Raw genomic sequence first — 25,372 nt, 5'->3', positions numbered from 1 at the left:
GACTTTCAAATAGTATGATTTTGTTTTTACAAGAGACCGTACGTGACCTACACTTTCAATTAATTCTATCTGGGGGAAAAAATCACATAAGAAACTAAAACCATTTTATTATGTTTCAAAAATCTTCATTTAGGATTTTTACTTGGGGTTTGAGTTCAGAACAGTTCAAAATAAATGACAAAGAAGTCAGTTTTTCACAGAAACATATTAGCCCATCACTACTATATTGATTAAGAGAGGTAATCATTACTTAAACATGTCTGTGCGGCCAATACGAATCTAAATCAGTTGCGTAAGCATACTTCATTTCCTTATATTCTATAGAGTCTCAAATAGAATAGATAATGAAAACGTTAAATGAATCATATTGGGTGAAATCAATATATAATTAGAGAAGTAAGTTGAGAAGACTCACATGCTTTCCTCCCCTACAATGCACACTGCAGAGAGGAGTTTAACCACATCTGTCATCATATTGGGGTGCCCCGGATCGATGGCTTTGGCTAATAAAGAAAGACTCCTCTCTTCACTCATAATTCTTTCCAAGCCATACTATAACATGTTGGGAATAAGAGGTTAAATGTTAAGTTAGTTAAAAAAACAAAAACAAAAAAAATCAGTATCCTGAAAGAAATGCAGTTATTAAAACATGTCTATTGGATAAGATATTTTTACACCTAGAAAAGTTGGAAAGTATAAAGAATGTGTAACATCCTTAAAAAAATTCATAGAAGTATATATACACTTTATATCAAAAACTGTGAGAACCAACCAAATACAGAACCTCTCAAAGGGGATTTTACAACAATATTGACTAGTATTATAACACAGATAAGTGGCAAGTGGAGAAAGAGAGAAACAGTGAGAACTATTGAGATTTCCTGACATAAACATCCAAAATGAATAGTCAGATACTGAAATTGACCTGAGGCCATGAGGATCTTCTTCAGGAAGGAGGGTTGGTAAGAAATGTACCACAAGTAAGGGCACAGAGAAATATATTGTGAACGACATGTGCAATGGCAAAATTTTCAAGCAAAACTAATTTTTAATAGAATTATTCCCATACATCCAAAATATTATCATTTCAACATATAGTCAAAATAAAATATTATCGATGAGATATTTTACTTTTCTTCTTCAAAATCCAGTGTGCATTTTATACTTACAGCCCATCTCAATTCAGACTAGCCACATACATACAGCAACCACAGCATATACAGTGTAGGCCCAGAGAGTAACACTTAGTTCATAAACGGGCAAAGCTGAAGGATGATTTGGGCACACACCACGTGGAAACTGCCATTAGGAGTGTATACAGAGGATACCAAAAAAATGTATGCACATGTTAAGAAACGAAAACTATGAAAATTGTAATAATACATACTGATAACAAAAAATGAATACAAGTCACGTTTGACATCTGCAATGACAAGAGGTACTCAAAGTGGTTACCATCAGCGTCCAGGCATTTCTGATTATGGCGAACTACTGCTTGGGCAACATTGGCCAAAGTGCTCATACATTTTTTGGTACCCCTGGTATATTCTCCTTGGAATATTTTACCGTCAGGAAGACAGTGCAGTTGTAAACGCATTATAAACATGGGATGATAAGGACAAAGTTTATTCATTACTGCCGGGACGTCACATCCAATTAGAAGATACGTGGTTATATTAATGACTTAGTGTTTTGATTTAAGCACGTATACTTCTCTTAAGGCCTGCTTACAATCCATGGAAGACAAGCATCGCTAACAGAGAATGAAGAGAAGCAAGAAAACAATGCTATTTATCGACCATGCATCCCAGAGGACCCTTCTACAGAGTGAGAAATTGGTTATTACAGTTACTACTAAGCACTAAAAAGGACCTTAATCCCAATTACAGACCAAGAACTATGGCTTACACTCAAAATTAGCACTAGTTATGGGCATCAAAGTTGAATCTATAACAAGCATAGACCCAAATGCTTTCAGTGCTAGGAAATTTTATTTATAATTTTCTATTGTAAACGGCATTAATATAAAGAAGCCTCACAGTGTACTGAAATACTGTATTTGCTTCAGACCATTATCTAGGGAACACAGGTACAAAGGAAAAGGGATGAGCAGACGGGTCCAGGGCGCCAGGGGATGATTTGGGGAAAGGCTTCCCTGTCTTGTTGGTGATGGGGATAAGTTTAGAGACAGCTCAACTGGCTAGGAAATGTTCACTTTTGTGATGGCCTGGGCTCTTTCACACCTGCAAACGAAGAATGAAAAAGCGGGCATGGGGCCAAAGACTAAGATATGCCTCGAAAATCATTCCGGGGAATTGTCAGAGGCTTATAAAGTGCCCCTTAGATCCAATTCAAAAAGTAAGTCTGCCAAGGATTATCAAGTACCAAAGGACTAGCTCATCCTAAGAAAGCTGAGGACTGAGAGCAGCTTGCCTCCGGCATTTCCCCGTTTCCCACCTGCCTGGCTATCCTTAGCTAGCGCCTGCCCTTCTGTATTCTCCAGCCACTCAAGGCAACTCACACCAATTTCCTCTGATTTCCTCCAAGTGACACTACCTACTTCTCCGGCAAGTCCTCAGGCCCTAAACCATCATCTGTGAAGGGTGAAATAGCAGCATTCTCTGATCTCAGGTTCTAACCATTATCCTGTGACCCCCTCCCCCACTACCACCACCCCAAACCTCATCATAAGCAAGATTCTCTGATTTTGCTAATGTAAAAATTTGTAGTGGTCATTTAAGTCTGGAATGAAGCCAGATTGCCACTATTCAGCTTCTAGAACTAGAGACAGAATTGCTGCCTACTGGTGTAAAATTAATCTCCTTCAATTATTTAAAACACAAAACAAAGCAAAACAAAAACCGTTGACTCTGTAAGAGAAATAGTCAACCTACCAGCGCTGGCATGGAAAGTGCATGAAATGAAGGCTATGTATGAGGTTAGAGAAGTGATGACAAAATTTGGAAGGCCTCAGGATGTCTCGCTACAGAATGTCAAAGACCCACTCTGGATTATATGAACACTCTGGATTATATGAAAACTCCAGGGTTCTAAAATGAGGACTGATGCCAGGTTCCATTTGCATTCTACATGAGGCCTATTATTACCTAATAGGTGGAATTTCAGGCCATGGAAGATGCCTTAGGCAGGAGAAGGTTGATACCCTAAGACCTCGTGTAGGATACCCTACATTACATGAATACTGGTGCGGAACAACCTCCACAGTGACTGAATCCCAGCAGCAGAGGGAACCTGGGGAAGGTGCTGACTTCAGGAACAAACCTCCTGGCTGGGGATGTACACCTCAAAGCCACCCACAAAGAGTTAACTGACTAAAATGAAGGCCCTCTTGTAATCACTTTTGAATTTAAATTAACTTTCCATCCTGATAGTCACAATATTCTCCCATTTAAAACATACTAGTCTAACTTAGTGTTGTAAGAAATTTACTGTCATATGCTAACAGATCTGCTCATTAATTATATAAATAATTTCTAGTACAGAATAAGGGACCACACTTTTCTCTTAAAGCCTGTATTGTTCATCATTCAGTGATCCCTTGTAAAGACTACACAGCGAGGTATGGGGAAAGTCATCAACCAGTCTCGGGGGAAAAACATTTTTACCAAAAATTTCAGGCAGTACTAATTCCAAGTACGAGTAAAAATGTTTCATTCTTATTAGCACAGGTGATAACAATAAAGGCAAATAACGGTATATTTCAGCCCCACATACACAAACTACAAGCGACACAATGTTATTATAAGAGAATAATTTACATTATATTAATTAGAATATGAACACAGTTTACTCCCTCTCCAATTCAGTCTCAAACCAAGTAGGAATAGTATCTTCTACACACAATCTCACTTTACCCATGATATTCTTCTCAAATTCAAATTATGATCCATATGCCCCTTTGGTTTGAAAAAATGTTTCTGGGTTTTCTCTACACTCAGACTTTCCATCACTATGAAATTTTCAATTTCTATATGTTCACTTTAAAAGGAGCCCCCTAAAGCAGTACTAATACTATGTACTCACAGTACGGGAAGACCTCTCCCTATCAGCAGTTTCTGATTGCTTTATTCAATTATTTTTAAAACATATTCTATAGGGTCCGGCCCAGTGGCTCAGGCGGTTAGTGCTCCATGTTCCCAACTCTGAGGGCTGCTGGTTCAATTCCCACATGGGCCAGTAGGCTCGCAACCACAAGGTTGCCAGTTCAATTCCTCGAGTCCCGCAAGGGATGGTGGGCTATGCCCCCTGCAACTAAGATTGAACACGGCACCTTGAGCTGAGCTGCCGCTGAGCTCCCGGATGGCTCAGTTGGTTGGAGTGCATCTTCTCAACCACAAGGTTGCCAGTTTGATTCCTTGACTCCCGCAACCGATGGTGGGCTGCACACCCTACAACTAGCAACAACAACTGAACCTGGAGCTGAGCTGCACCCTCCACAATAAGACTGAAAGGACAACAACTTGAAGCTGAATGGCACCCTCCTCGGCTAAGACTGAAAGGACAAAAACTTGACTTGGAAAAAAGTCCTGGAAGTACACACTATTCCCTAATAAAGTCCTGTTCCCTTTCCCCAATAAAATCTTTTAAAAAAATAGAAAACTTAGCCCTAGGAAATGTTGAAAAACACATAAATAATTCATTTAGATAAAAATAACTAGAAAACCAGTATTTACTACATTTAGTAAAAAAAAAAATACAGAAAATAAATGTTAATAATTTATCAGTACTTAAGTGTGTAGTCCTCTAAAGATTTATTCTAAAAATGAAAATAAGGCAAAATACTAAAAATAAAATTAATCAGAAATATAGAGAGAGTTCTGCTATAAAACACAAATCTTCATACCACCATAGGTGTTTTAGTTGTTGGACAGCAGGAGAGGACATTTTACCTATCATTACTCACACACCTTGAGTCAGATGTGTTTAGACGTTGGAGCTAAAGACATGGCAGGGGATAGAGTAATTTCTGCAATTAACAATGCAAAAGAAACACTGTCAGATAAACCTAACTTCAGTAAAGAGCTTAAAGTGTTTCTCTCTTCTAATGTATCCTCTTTAACTATGCACACTCTGCAGAGCTGCCTTATTACATTTGGTCTCAGTAGTACTTGTGTGAAGCTCACTGCACCATTTCTCAGACCTGCTACATTTCTTTTCATTAATTTCATCATAGATTTAAATTCCTAGACTATAAAAGCTAAGTCTTCCCAACTTGATTCTTTGGTAATAAATATTAGTGCAGACCACATTTAATAATCATGTATAATTTCAAATCTGATTCACGCTATAGTTTTGAAAACTAAGAGAGAGAGAGAGAGAGAGAGAGAGGGAGGTTAAGGAAGGGAGAGAGAATTAATCTACTCATGAGCAGTTAAGCACCAGAAGAAGGTTCATTCATCTCCAAGTTTCTCTGCTAGGAGATAGTTATTCTCATACAAAGCTGGAAATCAATAGAATTCAGTATTTTTTCCATTATGTACCAAACAGCATATCACAGCAGTGTATCACTTTAACACAAATTCTTTATTACACAATCTAATTCTTAAAAATTCTATAGAAATGGTAAAGAAAAACTACAATGTGATTACCTACGTACATACCTGTGTATTCATCAAAGCCTTAAGGCACTGTACGACTTTGTGCTGATTCTTCTTTACAACTTTTTCTTGTCTGCATTGGCATTAAAGATATCAGAGTTAGAATTATAACAAGACATGCACATGTAGCTTAATTGAAAATAATTAGCAATACTTACATTTTGCAACTAATCAGTCTTTCTAAAATGTCTAGTAATAATCCAAGCCCCTCATGTCCGAAGCTTTGAACCCAACTGAAAGTCAGGAAAAAAGATAGTTATACGCTAAGTCAGTATTCTAAGTTTGAAGTATCACGATAATACTATCACAACTATTTGACGATTGTTGCATTCTAATCCCAAACACAAAATAACACCATGTACAAAGCCATTGATGATTCATAGCCTTAGTCGTGACAGGAGCACAGACGGGATAAGCCAGTGGTGTGCTGAGCCCAGCTTGCACTTGGCTTGTGAGAGCTGAGCGTGTTCACCTCTTCAACGGCTCCACGTCCAGCGACATCATGTCAGTACCTAAAAGTCTGATACGTTGGAAGTATTTACACTATAGAATTCAGAGAATGCTGCCAATCAGAGCAATTCCCCCAACCCAGAGAGCTGCCTATTATATATTTCCCAGCATGCCACTGGGTAAGCCTCCCTTTGGACTATTGCAAAGAGCAGAAAATTGGGCATGTGAGTAAGATTTAAAGAGGGAAGAATCACATCTACATGAGGAAAAAGATTACTGAAAATGTTATCAAAATATTGAAGAGGGATGTTTTGAGAGAATTTCCCAAATCTCTAAAATGGATCCTTATAAATAATAAGAATTTCCTAAGTTTCAAAATTCAATTATTTTTTAAAAAGCCTTCTTCATTATTTTTAAATGAGTAGTTTCATCTTAACAAAATAGCCTCTATTCCATAAACGCATAAATACAATCAGTTCTGTATGTAATTAGGACATTTCTGCCAATAGACAAAAACTAACCCTGATTACATAAGAGAATGACTTCGTATAATTTACTACATTTTTTCAGTGGTGATTTGGAAAGCCTAAGTCAGTAAATAAAATAATGGTAACAATCTGATATACGAGTGTGTATATTTCTTTGTATACATGTGTTTGTATATATTTGTATGTATGTTTTATATGTGTATGTATATAGCCTTTGAAAATGGAATGCTAAAAAGAAAATTCATCCAATAATCAAAAGCATTGCATTATAAGGAATAAAAACAATTCTAAGTCATATACCAAGATATAGTACGATTTTCTTACTTAAGAAAACATTTCCCATGAAAATAAGAAGGGTAAAAACCAAATGCAACATTCTATGTGAAAATAAAAATACTGTTTAAAAATCCATCTTTACGTGTACACTTCTGTGAGCATAGCTTAATCACTTATAAACACTCAAAATTTCTAATTTTTACCTCCCCCCCAAAAAAGCAATTTGCCATTTAGATTGGCAGACTTTTGTCAGACTATTTTACTCATCACTTCTCTGTGAAAACCATGGAATAACTAATTCAAGAATGCACTTAAATAGTTAAGATACTCTCTGTAAAAAGAAAAGACTGAAGATCGCTACTATAGTTAAGGTGAGAAAAAAGTTACATGATACTTAGTGTTTTCAAACCAGAATGCTACGTCAAAAGTGAAGAGTTTACTCTGTACTATCAGCAACAGACAGATTACCTGTAGGCATTTCAATGCTTACTTTCATGTTTCATGAAAACACCTCCAGCATCCCGCTTAACTGTTTGCCTTGTTGACTCCTGTTCTCTGTTTATTCTTATTTCACACGCAGCAGGGAAGCTTGAAATCAAGGAGTAATTTGAGGGTTTACCCTGGGCTGGCACTGAGCTGTGTGCACACAGCTCATCAGGCCTTCCTGGGTTAGTACCGCACAGTGGGACTCCAGTGCTTATTTGAAGTGAGTTCTCAACAATCTCCATATTCGAAAGTACACACAGAAAGACTTTCTAAAGTGCATATGAATGTGTAGGTGGATTCATATTGTTATCACCTTCTACCACTACAGACAATCAAGTTACTATTCCTAAAACTGCCTTATCCCAAAGTACACAAACTAATTTAAAATTATGTTAATACCATGTTTCCATGAAAATAAGACCAGGTCTTTTATTAATTCTTGCTCCAAAAGACACATTAGGGCTTATGTTCAGGGGATGTCATCCTGAAAAATCATGTTAGGGCTTATTTTCCGGTTAGGTCTTATTTTGGGGGAAACATGGTATAACAAAAAGACTTTGTTGTATTTAATATGCTTATCTCGGAGCCCACTATAAAATTCAGGAACCATATCAATTCAGGTAAATCAAGTCAGGTGGTCTGAGTAATTAATGATAGAACATATCTACTTTTAAAATTGATCACCACTAATATAACTATAACTACAATACTAAGACCTACAGAAGTTCTCAAATCAACCATTTCTGGACCCCCTAGATAACTCTCTTCTACATTGTAGAATATGAATTAAAGTAAAACTTATGTCGACTCAGGTATATTACATGTAAACTAATTCTCTACAAAACAAACTTAAAGTTGAATGTAAAGAGGCATCATACCCAATCACTTTATACTATAATCTTCTAACTCATGGTGGGAATTAATTTATCAACAACAATTAAATCAGAGAGGCTGGTAACAGCCTTATTAAAGGCAGGTTACACTTTACATTTCATAAAACATCAAAAACAACATCAAAAAAGTGGGTCAGGGTGTGGAGTGATGAAACTAGGATACTTGATAACAAAAGAAACACTGTAATATTTAAACATAAAAAGGAAGTTGATAAAAGTACTTATTGAAAAATATTGAAACACAAATTAAGTAGGCATAAAAAGTCTCTGTTTTCTTAAAAATTTGTTAGGTCAACAGACTCTTATATTAACACGCTGTCACCCACAAACCCGTTCTCTCAAAACCTTTGCCTCCAACACTACTATTTTCAGCAATATTATTTTTAAGGAAAGGGGCCAATATCAGTTCCTATCTCTTCGGGAAAAGATGTTCAAGATAAAAAGTGATATTGAGTAGATAGGTCTGCGGTCCTGACAGAGGTTTATTGAAATCCATAGCTTTCTACAAAAGTATAAAATTTCTCATCATCAGTGTAAGAAACAACCTGGAAAATAAATTATCAACTGATCTCTAAATGATCAATCTTCAGGAAACAAAATCTGTACTATTTATTCTGTGCCTGTCATCCTAGTACCATCAGGCATTACGTGGTTTAACTATAAACTGCATTCATGGATGAGTAAGCACTGTGCAAATGTTTTTCCTTCATGAATAGAAATGACAGAGATTAGTACGGCATTTGTATTGGCAAAAAAAAAAATGCTTTAAAACAGCAAAAAGTAATGTGCTAAGTGCTAATTTAACACAAAAATCTACCTATTAAAATTCTCTAACAGGAAATAGCAAACACTTCTCTTAATTGCTTCAAGAGTAACTTTACCATTTAGCACTTCCTAGTAGGGGTCTCAATGTAGGAGAAAAGAAACTGTAGGAAAAGAAAAAAAATTAGAGGAGGGAGAGCAGGTCTATAGGATTAAACGTTCAAATGACCTTTAAATGTTCAAAGCAGCTTAGGCTTTGAAATTCAGTTACTGCTTCCAGGAACAAGGATGAAATCAGAAGTGTGCAAAGTGCTTTCCAAGGTATTGTCGTCTTTATGAGGCAAATGCAGTCAACTCACTGAGCAGAAGAGACAATGGTTAGAACTCAGATTTACTTCCTGGCCAAAGGAGCAAAGTACTTTCAGTGTATTATTCCCCACAGACTAAAATTAAAGTTATTAGTTCTATTACTAAATGTCCCCTGAAGAAGGGAAAGACATATGCATCATGGCTTGTCAGAGCTGGAATAAACCTCCCTACCAGTTCTTAAGGGCAATCTCACCTGACGTGTACACCTGGAGAAGCAGAACCATTTCTTATTTGTCTTTAAATCTCCAGCACCTGGGACACACGACAATGAATAAATGGCTTTAGAATGAAACTGAATCTCCTTCCAATTTTATAGATAAGGAAAGGAACAAGCAGAGAGACATGAGGGTCACTTAGCACAGCACCTAGGTCTGCTGATGCCCGGGTTCGTTGCCTTACTTCCTGGACAGAGAAAAAGGCACCAAGAGATGCCGTGCTTACGCAGCCTCATGGCGCCCATGCCCACTTCACGCCAGAACATCAGTTCTGATTGCACACTGAACCAACGATGACGAATCTGGAGACACTGTCCTACATCACGCTTTATTTAGGACTTGACTGACTGGGGCTGCAGGGTGATGCTTCATTACTACTAAACTCACGTGTTTCATTAACAAAATCAGTAAGTCTTCAGTAAGGGTTGACTGAGTGCTTGATACTGTACGAGGTAAGAGAAATACAAAACTGAATAAAACATGCACTCTGCCCTTGAGAGGATCACAGACTCATGGCTGAAACAAATGTTGAGCAAAATTATTTCCATAATGTAATAAGTGCTATAATCACGGTGCTAATGAGACAGAAGGTACAGCATCTACCTCTTGGGAGCAAAGCAGCTGATGTCTGACCTGAGTCCTGAAGGATAAGTCACAGAAAGGAAGAGAGGGTTCTCTGCGGGAGGGAATATGTGCAAAGACACGAAATGTGAAAGGTGGGGCTTGTGCTGAGCACCACAGTGGCTGAATCAGAGACAAAAGCACACAGGCAGGAAGGAGCTTGATTTTGAAATGAACTGTATACCATGCCATGGGGAATGGGAAGCCATTAAAGAATCAGACAAACGTACGTAGTAGGAAGAATAATCGCTCCTTTGTCCCCTAAAGATGACAATGCTAACACCAGAATATATGACTATGTTACCTTACAGAGCAAAGAGATTATAAAGGGAATTAAAATTGTAGATAGAATTAAGGTTGCTAATCAGTTGATTTTGGAACAGGGACATTACCCTAGATTATCCAGGTAGGTCCAATCTAATTACATGATTCTTCTTAATAAAATCTGAGACCCTTTCCCAGATGAGTAAGAGACATGAGGTGGAAGAAATAAGAGATTCAAAGCATCAGAGGGGTTCAGCCTGCCTTTATAGCCTTTAAAGACAGTGGAAGACTGCACAAGCTGAGATGACCCTAAATTGAGGCTAGCAAGGGAATAGGGACACCAGTCCCACAATTGCAAGGAACTGAATTCTGCCAGCAACTCAAAATGACCAAGAAAATGGAGCTGAGTCTCCTCATTCATGAACACAGGATGTCTCTCCATTTATTTAGCACTTCTTTGATTTCTTTCATCATTTTGTAATTTTCAGCATAAGAGTCCTATGTACACAATTTGTTAGATTTATACCAGAGTATTTTCTTGAACAGTCCTAAATGGTGCTGTTTTCCAAAAGTTCACTGCTATATGGAAATACAACTGATTTGTTCTTCAGGTTTGAAAAAGACCCACATCACATAAATTTACCCTCTTAATATTTAAGTGTACAGTATGGCATGGTTAACTATATGCACACGGTTATATAATAGATCTCTAGAACCTTTTCTAACATGCAAAATAGAACTGATTTTTATTTATCTCGAATCCTGCAATCTTGTGGAACTCACTGATGAGTTCTAGTTTTTATAGAAACTTTAAACATTTCTATGTAAACAATCATGTCATCTGTAAATAGGGACACTTTTATTTTTTCCTTTCTGATTCACATTCTTTTTATTTCATTTTCTTGCCTCATTACTCTGGATAGAATTTCTAGTACTGCGTTGAATAACTGGTTAGAACAAACATCCTTGCCTTGTTCCCACCCTGAGGAAAAAGCACTCTGCCTTTCACCATTAAATATACTATTAGCTGTTGGATTTTTGTAGATTTGCATTATCAGGTTGAGAAAGCACCCCTCAGTATTAGTTTCCTAGAGTTGCTGTAACAAAGTACCACAAAGGGGATGACTTAAATCAACAAAAATTTCTTCTCACATTTCTGGAGCCTAGACGCCCCAATTCAAACCATCAGCGGGGCCAGGTTCCCTCTGAAACACTGGGTAGACTCCTTCCCTGCCTCTTCTTAACTCCGGGTGGTGCCTGTTAATACAGGATTTCCATACCTCTGTCATCACATGGCTCCTTGGCTGTCTTTTCTTCTTTAAGGACATAAGTTATACTGGAGTAAGAGCCCACCCGACTCCTTTATTACCTCGTCTTAATTAATTACATCTGCAATGACCCTATTTCCAGATAAGGTCACATTCTAAGGTGCTGGGAGTTAGGACTTAAACATTTCTAGGGCACACAATTCAATCCATAACATCTATTCCTATTTTCCTGAGAGTTTTTGTCCTGAATAGTGTTGCGTTTTTGTCAAATCCTTTGTCTACATCAATTCATGTGATTATGTGATTTTTCTTCTTTGGCCTTATTGATACAGTCCATTACAATAAGGATATTTGTGCCCAAAAAATGTACACACATGACTTGTATTCATCTTTTGTTATCAGTATATATTAATTATTACAATTTTAATAGTTTTTTTCTTTCTTAAAATGTGTATACATTTTCTTGGCACCTCTGTATATTCATGATGGACATTGTTCCATAAATTTCGGGCTTGGGGGTTTTTGTTTTCTTTTGATATTGTCTTTGTCTGGTTTGTCTGGTTTTACTATCAGTACCAGTTTCATAAAATAAATTGCAAATTGTTCCCTACTCTTGCATTTTCTGGAAAAGATTGTGTAGAGGTGCTATTAATTTCTCTTTAAATATTTGGTAGAATTCTCTGGTAAAATCATTTTTACTTGAAGATCTTTTGGGGGGGGTTTAAAATAGTAATTCAATTTTCTTAATAGTCAGAGGACTATTCTATTTCATATTGGCTGTGTTGTAGTACACTGTTTTTCAAAGAATTGACCTTTTTCATCTAAGTTTGCAAATCTGTGTGCTTGAGGTTGTTTGTAGCAACTTGTTACCCTGTTAATGCAGGGTTTTTATAGAGATTCTCTGTATCATTCCTGATACTGTTTTTTTGTGTGTGTGTGTGTGTGTGTGTGTGCCTCTTTTTCTTCATCAATATTAATAGAAGTTTGACAATTGTATTAATCATTCAAAAGAACCCTTTAATAATTCCCTCTGTTGTTTTCCTGTTTTCAAATTAATTGATTTCTAATCTGATCTTTTATTTCCTTCCTTCTGCTTGCTTTGTTTATTTGGTTCTTTTTCTGGAGTCTTGAGGTGATAACTAAAACTATTGACTTCAGTCTTCCCTTCTTTTCAAATTTTTGTTGTTTAGTGCTATAAATTTCCCTCTCCGTACTTCTTTATATGTTCTCCACACGTTTTAAAAGGTATTTTCATTTTCATTACGTTCTGTGTACTTTTTATTATTTCCCTTGAGACTATTTCCTTGACCCATGGGTTATATAGAAGTGTGTTGTTTACTTTCCAATTGTTTGGAGACTTTCTGTTATCTGTCTGCTACTGACTTCTAGTTTGAGTCCATTGTGATAAGAGAACACATTCCGTATTATTTCAATTTTTTTTAAATTTGATAAGGTATGCTTTGTGGCCCATGTTATAATCTACCTTCATATATGTTCTGTGGGAATAAGAAAAGACTACGTATTCTGCTATGATTGGAGGAAGTGTTCTATAAACATATATTATATCCTTTGACATAAAGTTGGTATTACCGGTAGATCTTCTGTATGTTCAGTTATATACTGTCCAGTTGTTCTATCAATTGTTGACAAGAGTATTGTGAAGTCTCCAAACATAATTGTAGACTTATCTATTTCTCCTTTCAGTTCTATTATTATTTGCTTCATCTATTTGTCATATCTGAGGTTTGACACTTGCACATTTAGTCTTTTGCTGAATTGACCCTTTTATCACTATATAAAAATCAATCACTTTCTTTTACTATGAAATCTAACTTATTTGATATTAAAATAGCCACGACTGCTTTGTTTTCATTAATGTTTGCATAATATACCTTTTATTATCATTTAATTTTAATATAACTACTTCAATACATTTGAAGCAATGATGGTGTCCATGGGCTTTTGTCATATTGACTGCCTCCAAGAAACAGCACTAGGTCTGCGAAAATGCACGTGTGCTAATCTGAGATCCAGTTTCAAGAATCTGAGGCTATTAGACTTCAAGTCAAGGATGCTCGCCTCCTACCATGACCACATTAAAACTGCAACTAAATTATAGAACAACAACCCTTGAGAACCACTTGGAGACTACCTGAACAGAACTCCTATAATTAAGGATATAAAGAAGCCATTTGAGACTGGTAAAAAGGACGGAGATGCTGAGTGGCCTGGTCCCACACCCACATGTGGCAGTTAAGAATCGGAAGGGATAGCTTGGCTGCGGAGATTCCCCCCTGCGGAGCTAGGGGTCCCAGCCCCACATCAGCTCCCCAACCCAGACTACCAGTGTTGGGAAGAGAAGTCCCCAAAACAGCTGCCTATGAAATCAGCAGGAAGTCAGTCTGGGTGAGATGGAGGGCTGCTAGAAAACAAGGCGTCCTCTTAGGGGCCCACACATGGACTTATGCGCTGAGGGACTCACTCATTCTGAGCTCCAGGGTTGGGGCAGCAGCTCCTAAAGTGTCCAGGACATATAGGGAGGAACTGAATTGTTTGGCTTGAGGGTGAAGGCTGGAGAGGCAACTATGTCTGGGACTACAGTGCCTGCTGGCACCCCTGTTGCTTTCTTGAGCCCTCCCCCAAGACAGCCTTTGGAAACAGGCAATGCCAAGTCTGAGTCTCCATTAACCATAAGACAGCTCTCCGCCCACCCTAGTGATTCTCTGAGAACCCACCCAGCCCGAACCTCTTTCAGAGGCTACTCTACAGCCTGGGCCCATGCTGTAGGCTTTCCCAAAATCTCTCAAAGGTCCACAAACCCCAACCAAGCAGTAGCTGGCATTGGTGTGCCCTGTACCACTAGCTAAGTGTCCCCATGCCTGGCACTACGGCAGCTGGCCTGTTCTCAGCATACCATTCCCAGGCATCCTCAAGCCCAGCACAGGGAGACACCAACCACAGAGCACTTTGTAGCTCCTACGAGGTGGCCCTGGGCTGTACACAGGCAGCAGCTGACCTTGGACTGCACCAGAGCGCCTCCTAAGCAGTCCCAGAACCAACATGCTTGGTGGCCAGCTTCAGACTACACCAGAGCACCACCCGATTAGTGCAACAAATATCCTGAAGGATATTTTCACAGCACGTAAGATTCTGATCTGACCGTCCTTTGCTGTCATCATTTGAAAACTGTTTTCCACTTTGAATTGTTATCCCCCATAACTAAAGGGTCATCTCTTGCTGCTTTCAAATTTTCTCTTGTCTTTTGTTCCCAGAAGTTTGACTACCATGCGTCACAGTGTGAATTTCTTTGTTTTTATCCTGTTTTTAGTGGCTTCCTGCGACACTGCTCTAGTGGAGGAAGGAGAGGCACCAATTTCATAATGACAGGTGGGAATACAAGCCAAATTGCTCACTTGGCCTCCACTGACACCTCAGAGAGGAGGTTCCTTGGTACTGCTGGGCAGAGGTAGGCACCTCTGTCTTAGCTCCCACTTGGACTCCACGGTACCTCCCTGGCAGGGAGAAGAATGACTGCATTGTTATACTCGCCATGTACCCTCCATTGGCACCAGTGGGGCGTGGGGGGGGAGAGGGTGATGCAGTTACCACTAGGTTGTAGTCAAAGTTTTGACTCTGCGAAGTCTCCTCGGACACCAGCCCAGTGGGCAGAGGGAAGAGCACCACATTATCACAGCCCGAAGCCTAAGTCCAGGCTCCACACTTGACTTTGATGGTTGGGTGGGGGTGGGGCCACAGTTCTCTTTCGTGGTATTTGGTGAGCAGACACTGGTTATTGTCAAAGTGATCTGTCTTGCTGGTGCCCCTTTCGTGGTGCTCTGGCTTCAGAGAGCAGGCTTTTGGGGCAATATTTGTCTGTGTCTATTGACATTTCTGGGTTGCCTACTTCTTTATCTCCAAATCTGGGATAAAGGAGAAAAAGAAAACCCAGAAAACGTGCCACTATGTTGTTCCTTGGGTCCCTAGCCTATGAACTGTCTTGTATTGATTTCATATATAATGTGTATTGATTTCATATATAATGTGTATGCTTCTAGTTGTGCTTAGCAGGAGGGATAGGGAAAAGTATAATCTACTCCACCTTCCTGGAAACGCACACGTGAAACATCCACTGTTACAGTGTGAAAAGAGGCCGAGGCTCCAACCAAGGCACCTAAAAAAAGCAGTGACAGTAGTAAAAGGAAAAGCAAGTGAAGATACTACAACAAATCGTAAGAGACAGTTTGAAACAGAGAAGTGTCAAGGGTCAACTGCTGGAGTGGGGGCAAATGAAAAACTGATTTGAAGAGCAGTTTATAAATAACCCTGTAGGAGTAAAATTCTGACTGCAAAAGAATTTTTTTAAAAGGACAATAAGAATAGAGATAATAAACATAATAGGGAGTAAAGAGTTGATGGGAGAAATCTGAAGTAGAACCAAGAAGAGGTAAATAAAACAATTAAAATAATGTGTAATAAACACTGTGACAAAAGTAAGCAAAGAATGCTAATGGAGCAGATAAGATGGCAGAAAGAGTAATGTGGTATTTTTTATTTTTGTCCAAAAATATGTTTTTTGCTCACATCTGGGAAATGTGTGCATCCACGTGTAGCTATACAAACACATTCTTAGTCATTTTCCACCTAATCAGCTCATTCAGTTACCTGCTGGTTTCCGTTCCACGCGTGAAGCACTGACTAACACTGGGGCATAATCAACATTCAAGGCTAACGTCGACTCTCTCACACACGAGCACGCTTCTGCGCCCACCAACAACCACTTGGGTTCTTTCCAAACCCATTTTGCCAGTTGCACTTATTACTGTAATTACATAAATTAATTAAAATTACATAAACAGACAACATATTATTGGGAAAAGAGTTGCTATGTCTGTGAAAACTAACCCTAATGCTTTGAAAAAGGTTTTAAAAAGATGACTTATTTTGAAAGTGCTAGAGAAGTAGATGTGGACACAACTGTACATGCTTGAGAGAGATCACCAAAAAAAGTTTTTAAAGGAAAAAAACTCTATACTCAGATAAATTTTTAAGAGCCTCTACATTCCTGTATTACTGTAAAATACCAATAGGAGGATGGTAATGCATTAGGGGTGTGGTTCATGCCATCAGCCTGGACCCACTCCAAAAAAAGGTCTAGGCTCCACATCAAATGTCCAAAGGGAAGAAAAATAGACGTTTATGTTTTGAATAAAAATAAAAGTTTAGAGTATATTTGAGTCATGTATTTTATGATTCCCTGCTTTAACCAACTTTTTCAAATGCACAACCAATAGTATTAAACAAGAGGACTTCCTCAGTAGACACACACTTCTACCCAAGAAGTTTCATTTCCTTTCTAAGTAGATGATAGTATACATTATTTCTTAATTTTGCTCTTGTGTATTATCTTACTTATTTTGCTATAATCAACTTAAATTTTTTGCGATAAGAAAAGTATTTTTTAATTATCCAAAATAATAATCTTCCATAAATGCCTAGGAAAACACAAAGTTATTTTGTTAAAAAATCAATGTAAGAAGCTTCTTGTAAAGGGAAAAAAAATACATCACTGGTCACATGTGACAAAGTAACAAATTTCTTACCTTAAACTTAGAAGGTCAGCTTTAATACTGTATAATATCCATACTCAATTTACATTCCTGTGTCAGAGTAATATGTCACCAATGCTGAATATAATTATAGCTTATTTCAAGCTTTCATTTTTACCTGCTCTTAGCAAGGTGACTAAATACTTAGAATGAACAGTTGCGTGGGGGGAGTACAAAGCAATTAACATGCCCTGTGGGGCAAAACAAACATACACCCACATCCCAATTGATGGCTCATCCACAAAAATGACACTAAATTATGCAGCCCAACAGGGAATTCAAGAACTAAATATTGTTCTGATTGCAAAATCTGCCAAACTTCAAAATACAACCTCTAATGTGGATATTTTCTTAGAATTGACTTTTTAAATTATGTATTTAAAACTAGTCATTTATTCTCACTTCTAATATTAGATGGGACAGTAGAGCAACACACTGAGTAGTTTATTCTTCTAGTTACTTTTTAGCCATAACATATCCAAAGGCATAAAATATGTAGAGAAAGTATTCCACATAAAATAAAACGAAAATCAGGTTAACTGCAGTGATGAAAAACAAAGGACCTAGGTATGAAACATAAGTTCTTTATGTATAGATGAAAAGCTAGTAAGAAAACTATGGATTTAAAATAACATATACTAGTACATGCTCTTCCAATTATAGCTTAAGTCCACTATTAAAACATAGTAGAAAACGAAATATGTTGAAACATATTTATTAGTAAGTGGGTTTCTTAGTTATCAAATCAAACACATCAATACTTTGGGAAAGCATTAAGTGAATTATTCATTTTAAATATAGCCTACAGGTAACCCTTGCACAATGCAGGGATTAGGGGTACAGACCCCCTGCACAGCCAAAAATCTACATGTAACTTTTGATTCACCCTAGAACGTAACTACTAAGAGCCTACAGTTGACCATGAGCCTTACAGATAACATAAACAGTCTGTTAATATATAGTTTGTATGTTATATGCAATATATACTGTATCACTAAAGTAAGCTAGAGAAAAAAATATTAAGAAAAAGCATAAGGAAGATAAAATGCATTTATAGTACTGTATATATTTATTTTAAAAACCCACATACAAATGGACCTACAGAGTTCAAATTCCTGTTCAAGATCAACTATAATTTGACTACCAGTATTTGGGAAAAGAAAAATTATGATCGCACTGACCGGTTCCCATCATGTTTCTACCCTAAATACTCGCTACTGAAACCAGAGGTCCTTATGACTTTGATTAAATTTACTTTTAAATCCTAGCTCTAGAAATCATATTCCTTTCTCTCCATACACTCCTCAGAGACCTAGCCTTTTCCCTGGGATAGTCAGCAACCCCCAAGGCAGCAGAAGACAGTAACCGGGACCTGACTGATGGTCACACGGTCCAGACCTCCGACAGGCTAAAGATAACATCTTGACCTAAGTCATGATTCAGCTCCTGGGCCCTAAGGTGGCGCAACCCCTTGGCTACTTTCCCAGGAGACCAGACAGAGGGACTCCAGAGCAGACCCAGAACTGTCCTCAAGATCTGAAAAAATGATTTATCACCCTTACCTCACCTCCGACCAATCTGCTCCAGCACGACCCCAACCCCGGACTCACAGTCTTGTGATTTTGCCCTCTGTAATCTGCAACCTACAAGCCTCGGGAGTTCAGGCTTTGGAGGATTAGCTCCCTGATGGATGGAAGGCGCCATTCATAATAAAATGGCCAATCTTTCTCCACTGCAATTCTCGGTGTTTGGCTCTACTAGTGCTGAGTGAATGAACTCTTTCTCTTCAATAACACTACTATTGTCCAGTAATAGTCCCACAGATCAGACCAGTCTCTAAACTTAATTAAACTCCATAGTCTGCCCTTGGTTCTATCCAGTTCATTGCTACCTTCACTCATAATGCTTCCTTCTACAGAATTGCGTCTTCTGGAACAAACGAATAGATCTCATCTTTCAAAGGCCAATTCAAGTTTCCTGCTTCTTTGAACTCTCAATAATTTAAATTTCTCCATTTGCTCACTGGGTTCTAGTCCTTTGATCCCAGATATTCCTCCAGTTACTGCCTATTTCTCTCCTTTCTTTTTGTAGCAAAATGTCTCAAATTGTTTCACAACAAGCATGGTCAGTACTACTTCACCATCCATCCATTCATTCTAGCTTCTGCCACCCAGAGTCCAAAAACTTGCTTTTCTCGAGGTCACCAACAGCGCTCCTCTTGCCAATTCTGACCCTGCTATCTCACACCACTCCTCAGCAGCATTCTGCGTATTCTCACTCCCTTCTTTTGAAACATTCTTCCTCTCTTAGGCTCAGCTTTTCTGGGTCCTTCTCCTCCCCACTGGCCACTCATCAGTCTGTTTTCCTGATTTCTGCTGCCTTTATGGACGATACACAATTGGTGGTGTTCCTCAGAGCTTGTTCTGGGCACTGCTCTATATCTTCTCTCTCTCTCTCTCTCTCTCTCTCTCTCTCTCTCTCTCTCTCTCTCTTACACACATACACGCACACGCACGCACACACACACACACACACACACACACACACACACACACCAGTATCTCAGCCATTCTCAGGGCTTTATGTATAACCCATATATAAGCAACATACTGTTTCCCCTAAAATAAGACCTAGGTGGACCATCAGCTCTAATGCGTCTTTTGGAGCAAAAATTAATATAAGACCCAGTCTTATTTTAATATAATATAAGACTGGATATGATATATGATATGATATGATATGATATATGATATGATACCAGGCCTTATATAACATAAGACCAGGTCTTATATTAATGTTTGCCCCAAAAGACGCATTCGAGCTGACTGTCCAGCTAGGTCTTATTTTCAGGGAAACAGTATGAGTATTTCTTCGTTTCTCCATTGAGCTCCAGACTCACATGTACAGCAGCCTGCTTGATATCTCCAAATATGAAACTCTTAGACATTTCAAACTTAACATGTTTAAAACAGATATCTTGATTTTCTTCAAAATGCATGAAACCGGTCACCACAACCATCCTCCTCCATCCCAGTCCATGGCACTACTATCCACTTACTGACTCAGGTCAAAAATCTACGTGTCATTTTTGACTCACACACCACATCCAATCTGTCAAGTCTCTACCTCCAATTCACCTGGACTCCCCACCCACTCCTCACCCCACCCTCATTATTCCTGTGACTACAGCCATAGCCTCCCTTCTGATCTCCCTGCCACGCTTTCCCCGTTCAATCCACTCTCCCTACTGCAGTTCCTCTGAAACAAGTAAATTTAGATCATGTCATTTCCTGCAAAAAAACTCTTCAAATGCCTCCCACTTACTGGAATAAAAATCTGATCTCCCTACCATGACCTTTGAGGCCCCTTACACCTGGCCACGGCCCACGTCTCTGATGGCTCGACCCGCCTGCCACGCTGTGTCCCCTAAGGGTCCGTGCTGCCCGAGAGGCGCTCCAGGCCCATCACCGATGTTCCTTGTCCTTTCAGTCTCTTCAACTTCACCACCTCGGAAACACCTCCTCTTCCATCTAAAAGGTCTTTATCCATTACTCTCAGTGCCTTATTTTTCCTTGACTGAACTGACTATATCCTTTATTTATTTACTATTTGTTTTCTTAGGATCGCCCCGATATGCCTCGTTCCTGTGGCAGCAAGCACACCTGTGCTTACTGGTTGCGTGGGCAGATTAACCAGTACATCCCCTGCTGTAGTCTAGCGGCACGTCACCACACCACATACTTCAGCATTTGGCGAGATAAGGATGGTGGCATCATTTACTCTTTACTGTACGTGAGACGTCTCTCTCCACATGGAATGTTAGCAATTTGAGGACATGGAGAAGCCCTTGCACCCCTTCTAGTCTTCCCGCAGGAAGGTGTATCAAGACACTCCAAATAGTCAGTCTCCTGAAAAATGAGCATAGGCTCATGCATTTCGCTTTATTTCATTCTTTAATTTTCTTATTTTCATCTTACTATTTAAATCCATGTAACACACACTGTGTTTCTCTGCTGAGTTGCATATTAGGGTAACACAACAACATAACACTTCTCCTCCTCAGAAATTCAAAGCATGGTGGAGAGAGCAGCCCCCTCGAGACTCAAGAGTGTGAAGGCTCAAAATGAGCACACAAGGAAAATTCCATGACTTTCTGATCTCTGGTTTTGTTCAGAAGGGCATCCAGGAGCAATATTTAAATTTAAATTCCATTCCTGAGTCACAATGACCCCACAAGAGCCAAATGTGGTGAGTACAGGATAGCGCAGACCCAGAACACCTCATCACTGTACTAGTTCTCCTGGGCCTAGTACTAGTGCTCCCATCACTGTACTAGTTCTCCTGGGCCTCTGCACAAATAAGCCTAATTTCCCTTTGGCCCTTCAGAGACACTCCAGGTGACTGCAGTGGATATAACCCTAATGTGGGTATTTCTTTTTTTCTTTTATGAATTTTAACAAATGGAAAATGTTTAGCAGATAAAAACCTATACCTATTTCCTTCTGACATATATCATCCTACAACAAAAGAACTAGAAATCCATGGCCAATATGGACGATATTTGACTGACTTATATGGTGTATTTCTGAATAATACCATTGGCTGTAATCCCTATGCTGTACTCCACACGCATGACTATATATGTGTGTGTGTGTGTGTGTGTATGTGTGTATGTGTGTTTATATTTATATTTATAAATATATACACAATTATAGTTAAATATATACTTATGTAAATAAACACATAATATATATTATATATAATAAACATATTTAATTATAGTTGACATTGAATGTTATTCAACTTCAGTTACAGGTGTATAGTGAAGTGGTGAGGCATCTGCACAGTCTATAGTCGATGTTTTCGTAACAGCTCTATACGATGTCAGAGGGGTAGTAGATTGGGGAGGTTATCACTTTGTGTGTAAATGCCTAACTATGACATTGTTTTGTACACCTGAAAGTAATAAAAAAAAAATTTTCTGAATAATAAAAATTAAGACTTCCTTCTATTGCCAATACATGATGCCTCCCTCTGCACTGAGGCCTTTGTTTATGCATAGATATGTATGTCTTTATATAGAGATGTCAGGGAACAGCAAGAAAATGATATTTTAAAACCTTTCCTTATCTAATCTAGCAAGAATCTAACGTATAGTAACAAGGCCAAAAAGTTCATCTAAGGAATACACTGTATAGATCTTAGTATGTAGGACACTAAATAACTAGGGGCTTCAGTGCCTGAAGTGAAATATTTTCACTGAAAATATTTATCTTTGCCAAAAAAATTAAAGTGTTCAGTAAATAACTTGATACTGATAGCTGTTATACAATTGAACACATCGGGTTTACATTCCCCAAAAAAAAACACAATTATCAATGAAAAGAAGTTTCTTATATATCATCTTTATATCCATGAGAAATTTTACCTGCAGTATTTTTCCCACACTGTCATGGCATAACACAATTTTGTTGTTCTTTTAAAAATTAATCTGTTCAAATAATTAAAACATATTCTTCCTTTTGTACCTATCAAACTACTCTATTTTTAAAATAAAGATTAGACACCGTATGTTACATTGTGACTGACTTTACAGTTCAATGAGGTATTTTTGTAAAATATTTAATCTTTGCTATTCAAACTACAATCTATATTTTGTTTTAAATAGACTGGGAGACATATTTTTTAAAATAGATTCAGAGCACTTTAAAATTATAGGACCTTTCATGTCAAGTATAAATTGATCTAAACAGCTCTAATTCACCAGATAAAGAAAATATGTACTTCTCTGTTAAAAGCAATTAGTATATTTTCAATATACTCTTATTGTTCATCTTGCATTCAACGTCAAAAGCTTTTAAGATACAGGTAAAATTAACTTTGAAGCCAAATAACTATAACATATTATAATATCTCCATAAGCCAAAACCAAGCTATACTTGTATTATGAATGACAGTACACAAAAGAGAAAGTCTCCTACCAGTGGGGAACATTAAGTCTTCTAGAAAGTCTCAGAAAAATGACACCAGATTTGTACGGGCTATTAAAACATTGGAAAGTATTGGCTTCCCATTTAAAAATACCAAATTAGTACTCATTTGAAAACATTAATAGTTATTTTCTTTGAGGGCATTTTTTCATTAATATTTCATTCATCTAAAATGCTTTGGAAAGCAAAGCAAACAAAATGACCTAAAATTGGAGGGCATTTTCAACATGTCTTTAATAAGCAACATCAAGTACCATAAAAGATATGGATCCTAGATGATAATTTAGACATAAACAATACAAGGCCTATCCTAAGATACATGGCAGTGTCTACATAAAAAAAGGTAAAAATAATATTAACATCTTGAACTTCAAGTCAAGATGACAGAGTAGGTAAATACTGTGCTTGCCGCCTCCTCCCGACCACATCAAAATTATGACTAAACTACAGAACCATCACTGAGAACTGACTCAAGTCCAGATGAACAGAGGTCCTATAACTAAGAATACAAAAGAAGCCACCTGAAGACTGGCCGGAGGGGCGGAGACGCAGAACAGGCTGGTCATATGCCCACGTGTGGTGGTTAAGAATCAGGAGGAATATCTTGGCTGTGGAGGTCCCCCCTCAGGAGTGAGGGGTGCCAGCTCCACACCAGACTCACCAGTGTAGGGCTCCAGCACAGAAAGAGAAGTCCCCATAACTTCTAGCTGTAAAACCAGCGGAGATTGTGGTTGAGTGAAACAGAGGGCAGCTGAAGCCCCAGGCATTCCTCATAAAAGGACTTGCTAAGGGACTCACACACTCTGAGCTGCAGCTCTGGAGCAACAGCTCAAAAAGTGCCAGGGACAAATGGGAAAGAATTGAATTGCCTGGCTTGAGGGCAGGGGCTAGAGGGGCAGTTTTCTCCCAGACGGAAGTGCTGGGAGAAGCCATTGTTCTTTTGTTGACCCCCACTCCCTAACCCCAACCCAGCCTGTAGACACAAACAGACACCATAGCTGTGTCTCTATCAACATAGCTAACACTGTTCACCCAACCCTGGTGATTCCCTGAGACCCTGCCCCACCCAACTTGTGGGACCACCCAAGACACTTCCAGTGGCTTTTCCCTTCAAACAGACTTTCTTGGCTCATGCTGTGGACTCTCCTAAAAATCTTTCAAAGATTCAAAAGCCACAAACAGGCAATGGCTAATGGCCTCAGCGTGCCCACTTGCTAAGTGGCCCCAAGCCAGGCACTGATGGCAGCCAGCGTTCCTTTGCAGCTTAGCACCTCCAAGCCCAGCACAAGCACAACTATCTGCACATCACACTGTAGCTCATACCAGGTGGTCTGAAGCAGGAAGTAGACAGTGGCTGACTTTGACCTACACCAGAGCCCCTACCAAGAGGCCCCAGAACCAATACACTAGGTGGACAGCTGCAGACCACACCAGAGAACCATCCAACCACCTCCACAAAAGACATAACAAAACAGCAGACTCAAAAGGTACCAGAGTCCTGCTAAATGAATCCTTCTCCGTAGGGTCAGCCCACATACAACAACTCTTCCACTGCAGTCACAGCCATACCTCATAACTGAGGGTCTGTCCCTTCCACTGATGTGCAAATAGCACCCAAGACTCAACTACAACAGGAAGGAATGCACAAACTACACAAGGGCACCCCTGGAACAACTGACTCAGGTGATCAGAGACACTGTGCCACTGGGCCCCACAGGACACCTACTGCATAAGACCACTCTACTAAGACCAGGCAACATAGCAGCTCTACCTAATACATAAAAACAAACACAGGGAGACAGTCAAAGTGGGGAGACAATGAAACATGTCCCACATGAAAGAACAGGACAAATCTCCAGAAAAAAAAACTAAACAAAGTAGAGGCAAGCAAAATATCAGACACAGAGTTCAAAACACTGGTTATAAGAATGCTGTGAACTTAAGAGTAGATGACTTCAGCAAGAACTTCAACAAAGCGACAGGAAACATAAAAATGGAGATAGAAAACATAAAAATGGACCAGTCAGAAATGGAGAATAAAATAACTGAAACGAAAACTACTTTAC

The 25,372-nt window shown here is 38.7% G+C and overlaps 1 protein-coding gene across 2 annotated transcripts in view; it reads right to left on the bottom strand.

Annotated features, from left to right (window-relative positions):
* The window catches only part of DIAPH3 (diaphanous related formin 3), a 437,995-nt gene that overhangs the window by 305,139 nt on the left and 107,484 nt on the right, over positions 1-25,372 (bottom strand). For both annotated transcript variants that reach the window (XM_088792987.1, XM_088792988.1), the window contains 3 exons: positions 5,777-5,851; positions 5,622-5,691; positions 416-552 (listed from right to left, as the gene is read on the bottom strand). In XM_088792987.1, coding sequence (XP_088649113.1) covers positions 416-552; positions 5,622-5,691; positions 5,777-5,851 — 282 coding nt within the window. The remainder of the gene's footprint in view (positions 1-415; positions 553-5,621; positions 5,692-5,776; positions 5,852-25,372) is intronic.

Source organism: Rhinolophus sinicus, chromosome 16 (assembly GCF_057876585.1).
Source record: "Rhinolophus sinicus isolate RSI-liver-muscle chromosome 16, RSI-T2T, whole genome shotgun sequence".
NCBI classification, from domain to species: Eukaryota; Metazoa; Chordata; class Mammalia; order Chiroptera; family Rhinolophidae; genus Rhinolophus; species Rhinolophus sinicus.
Note: the sequence above shows the minus strand (reverse complement) of the source record. Positions and strands in the feature narration are given on the sequence as shown.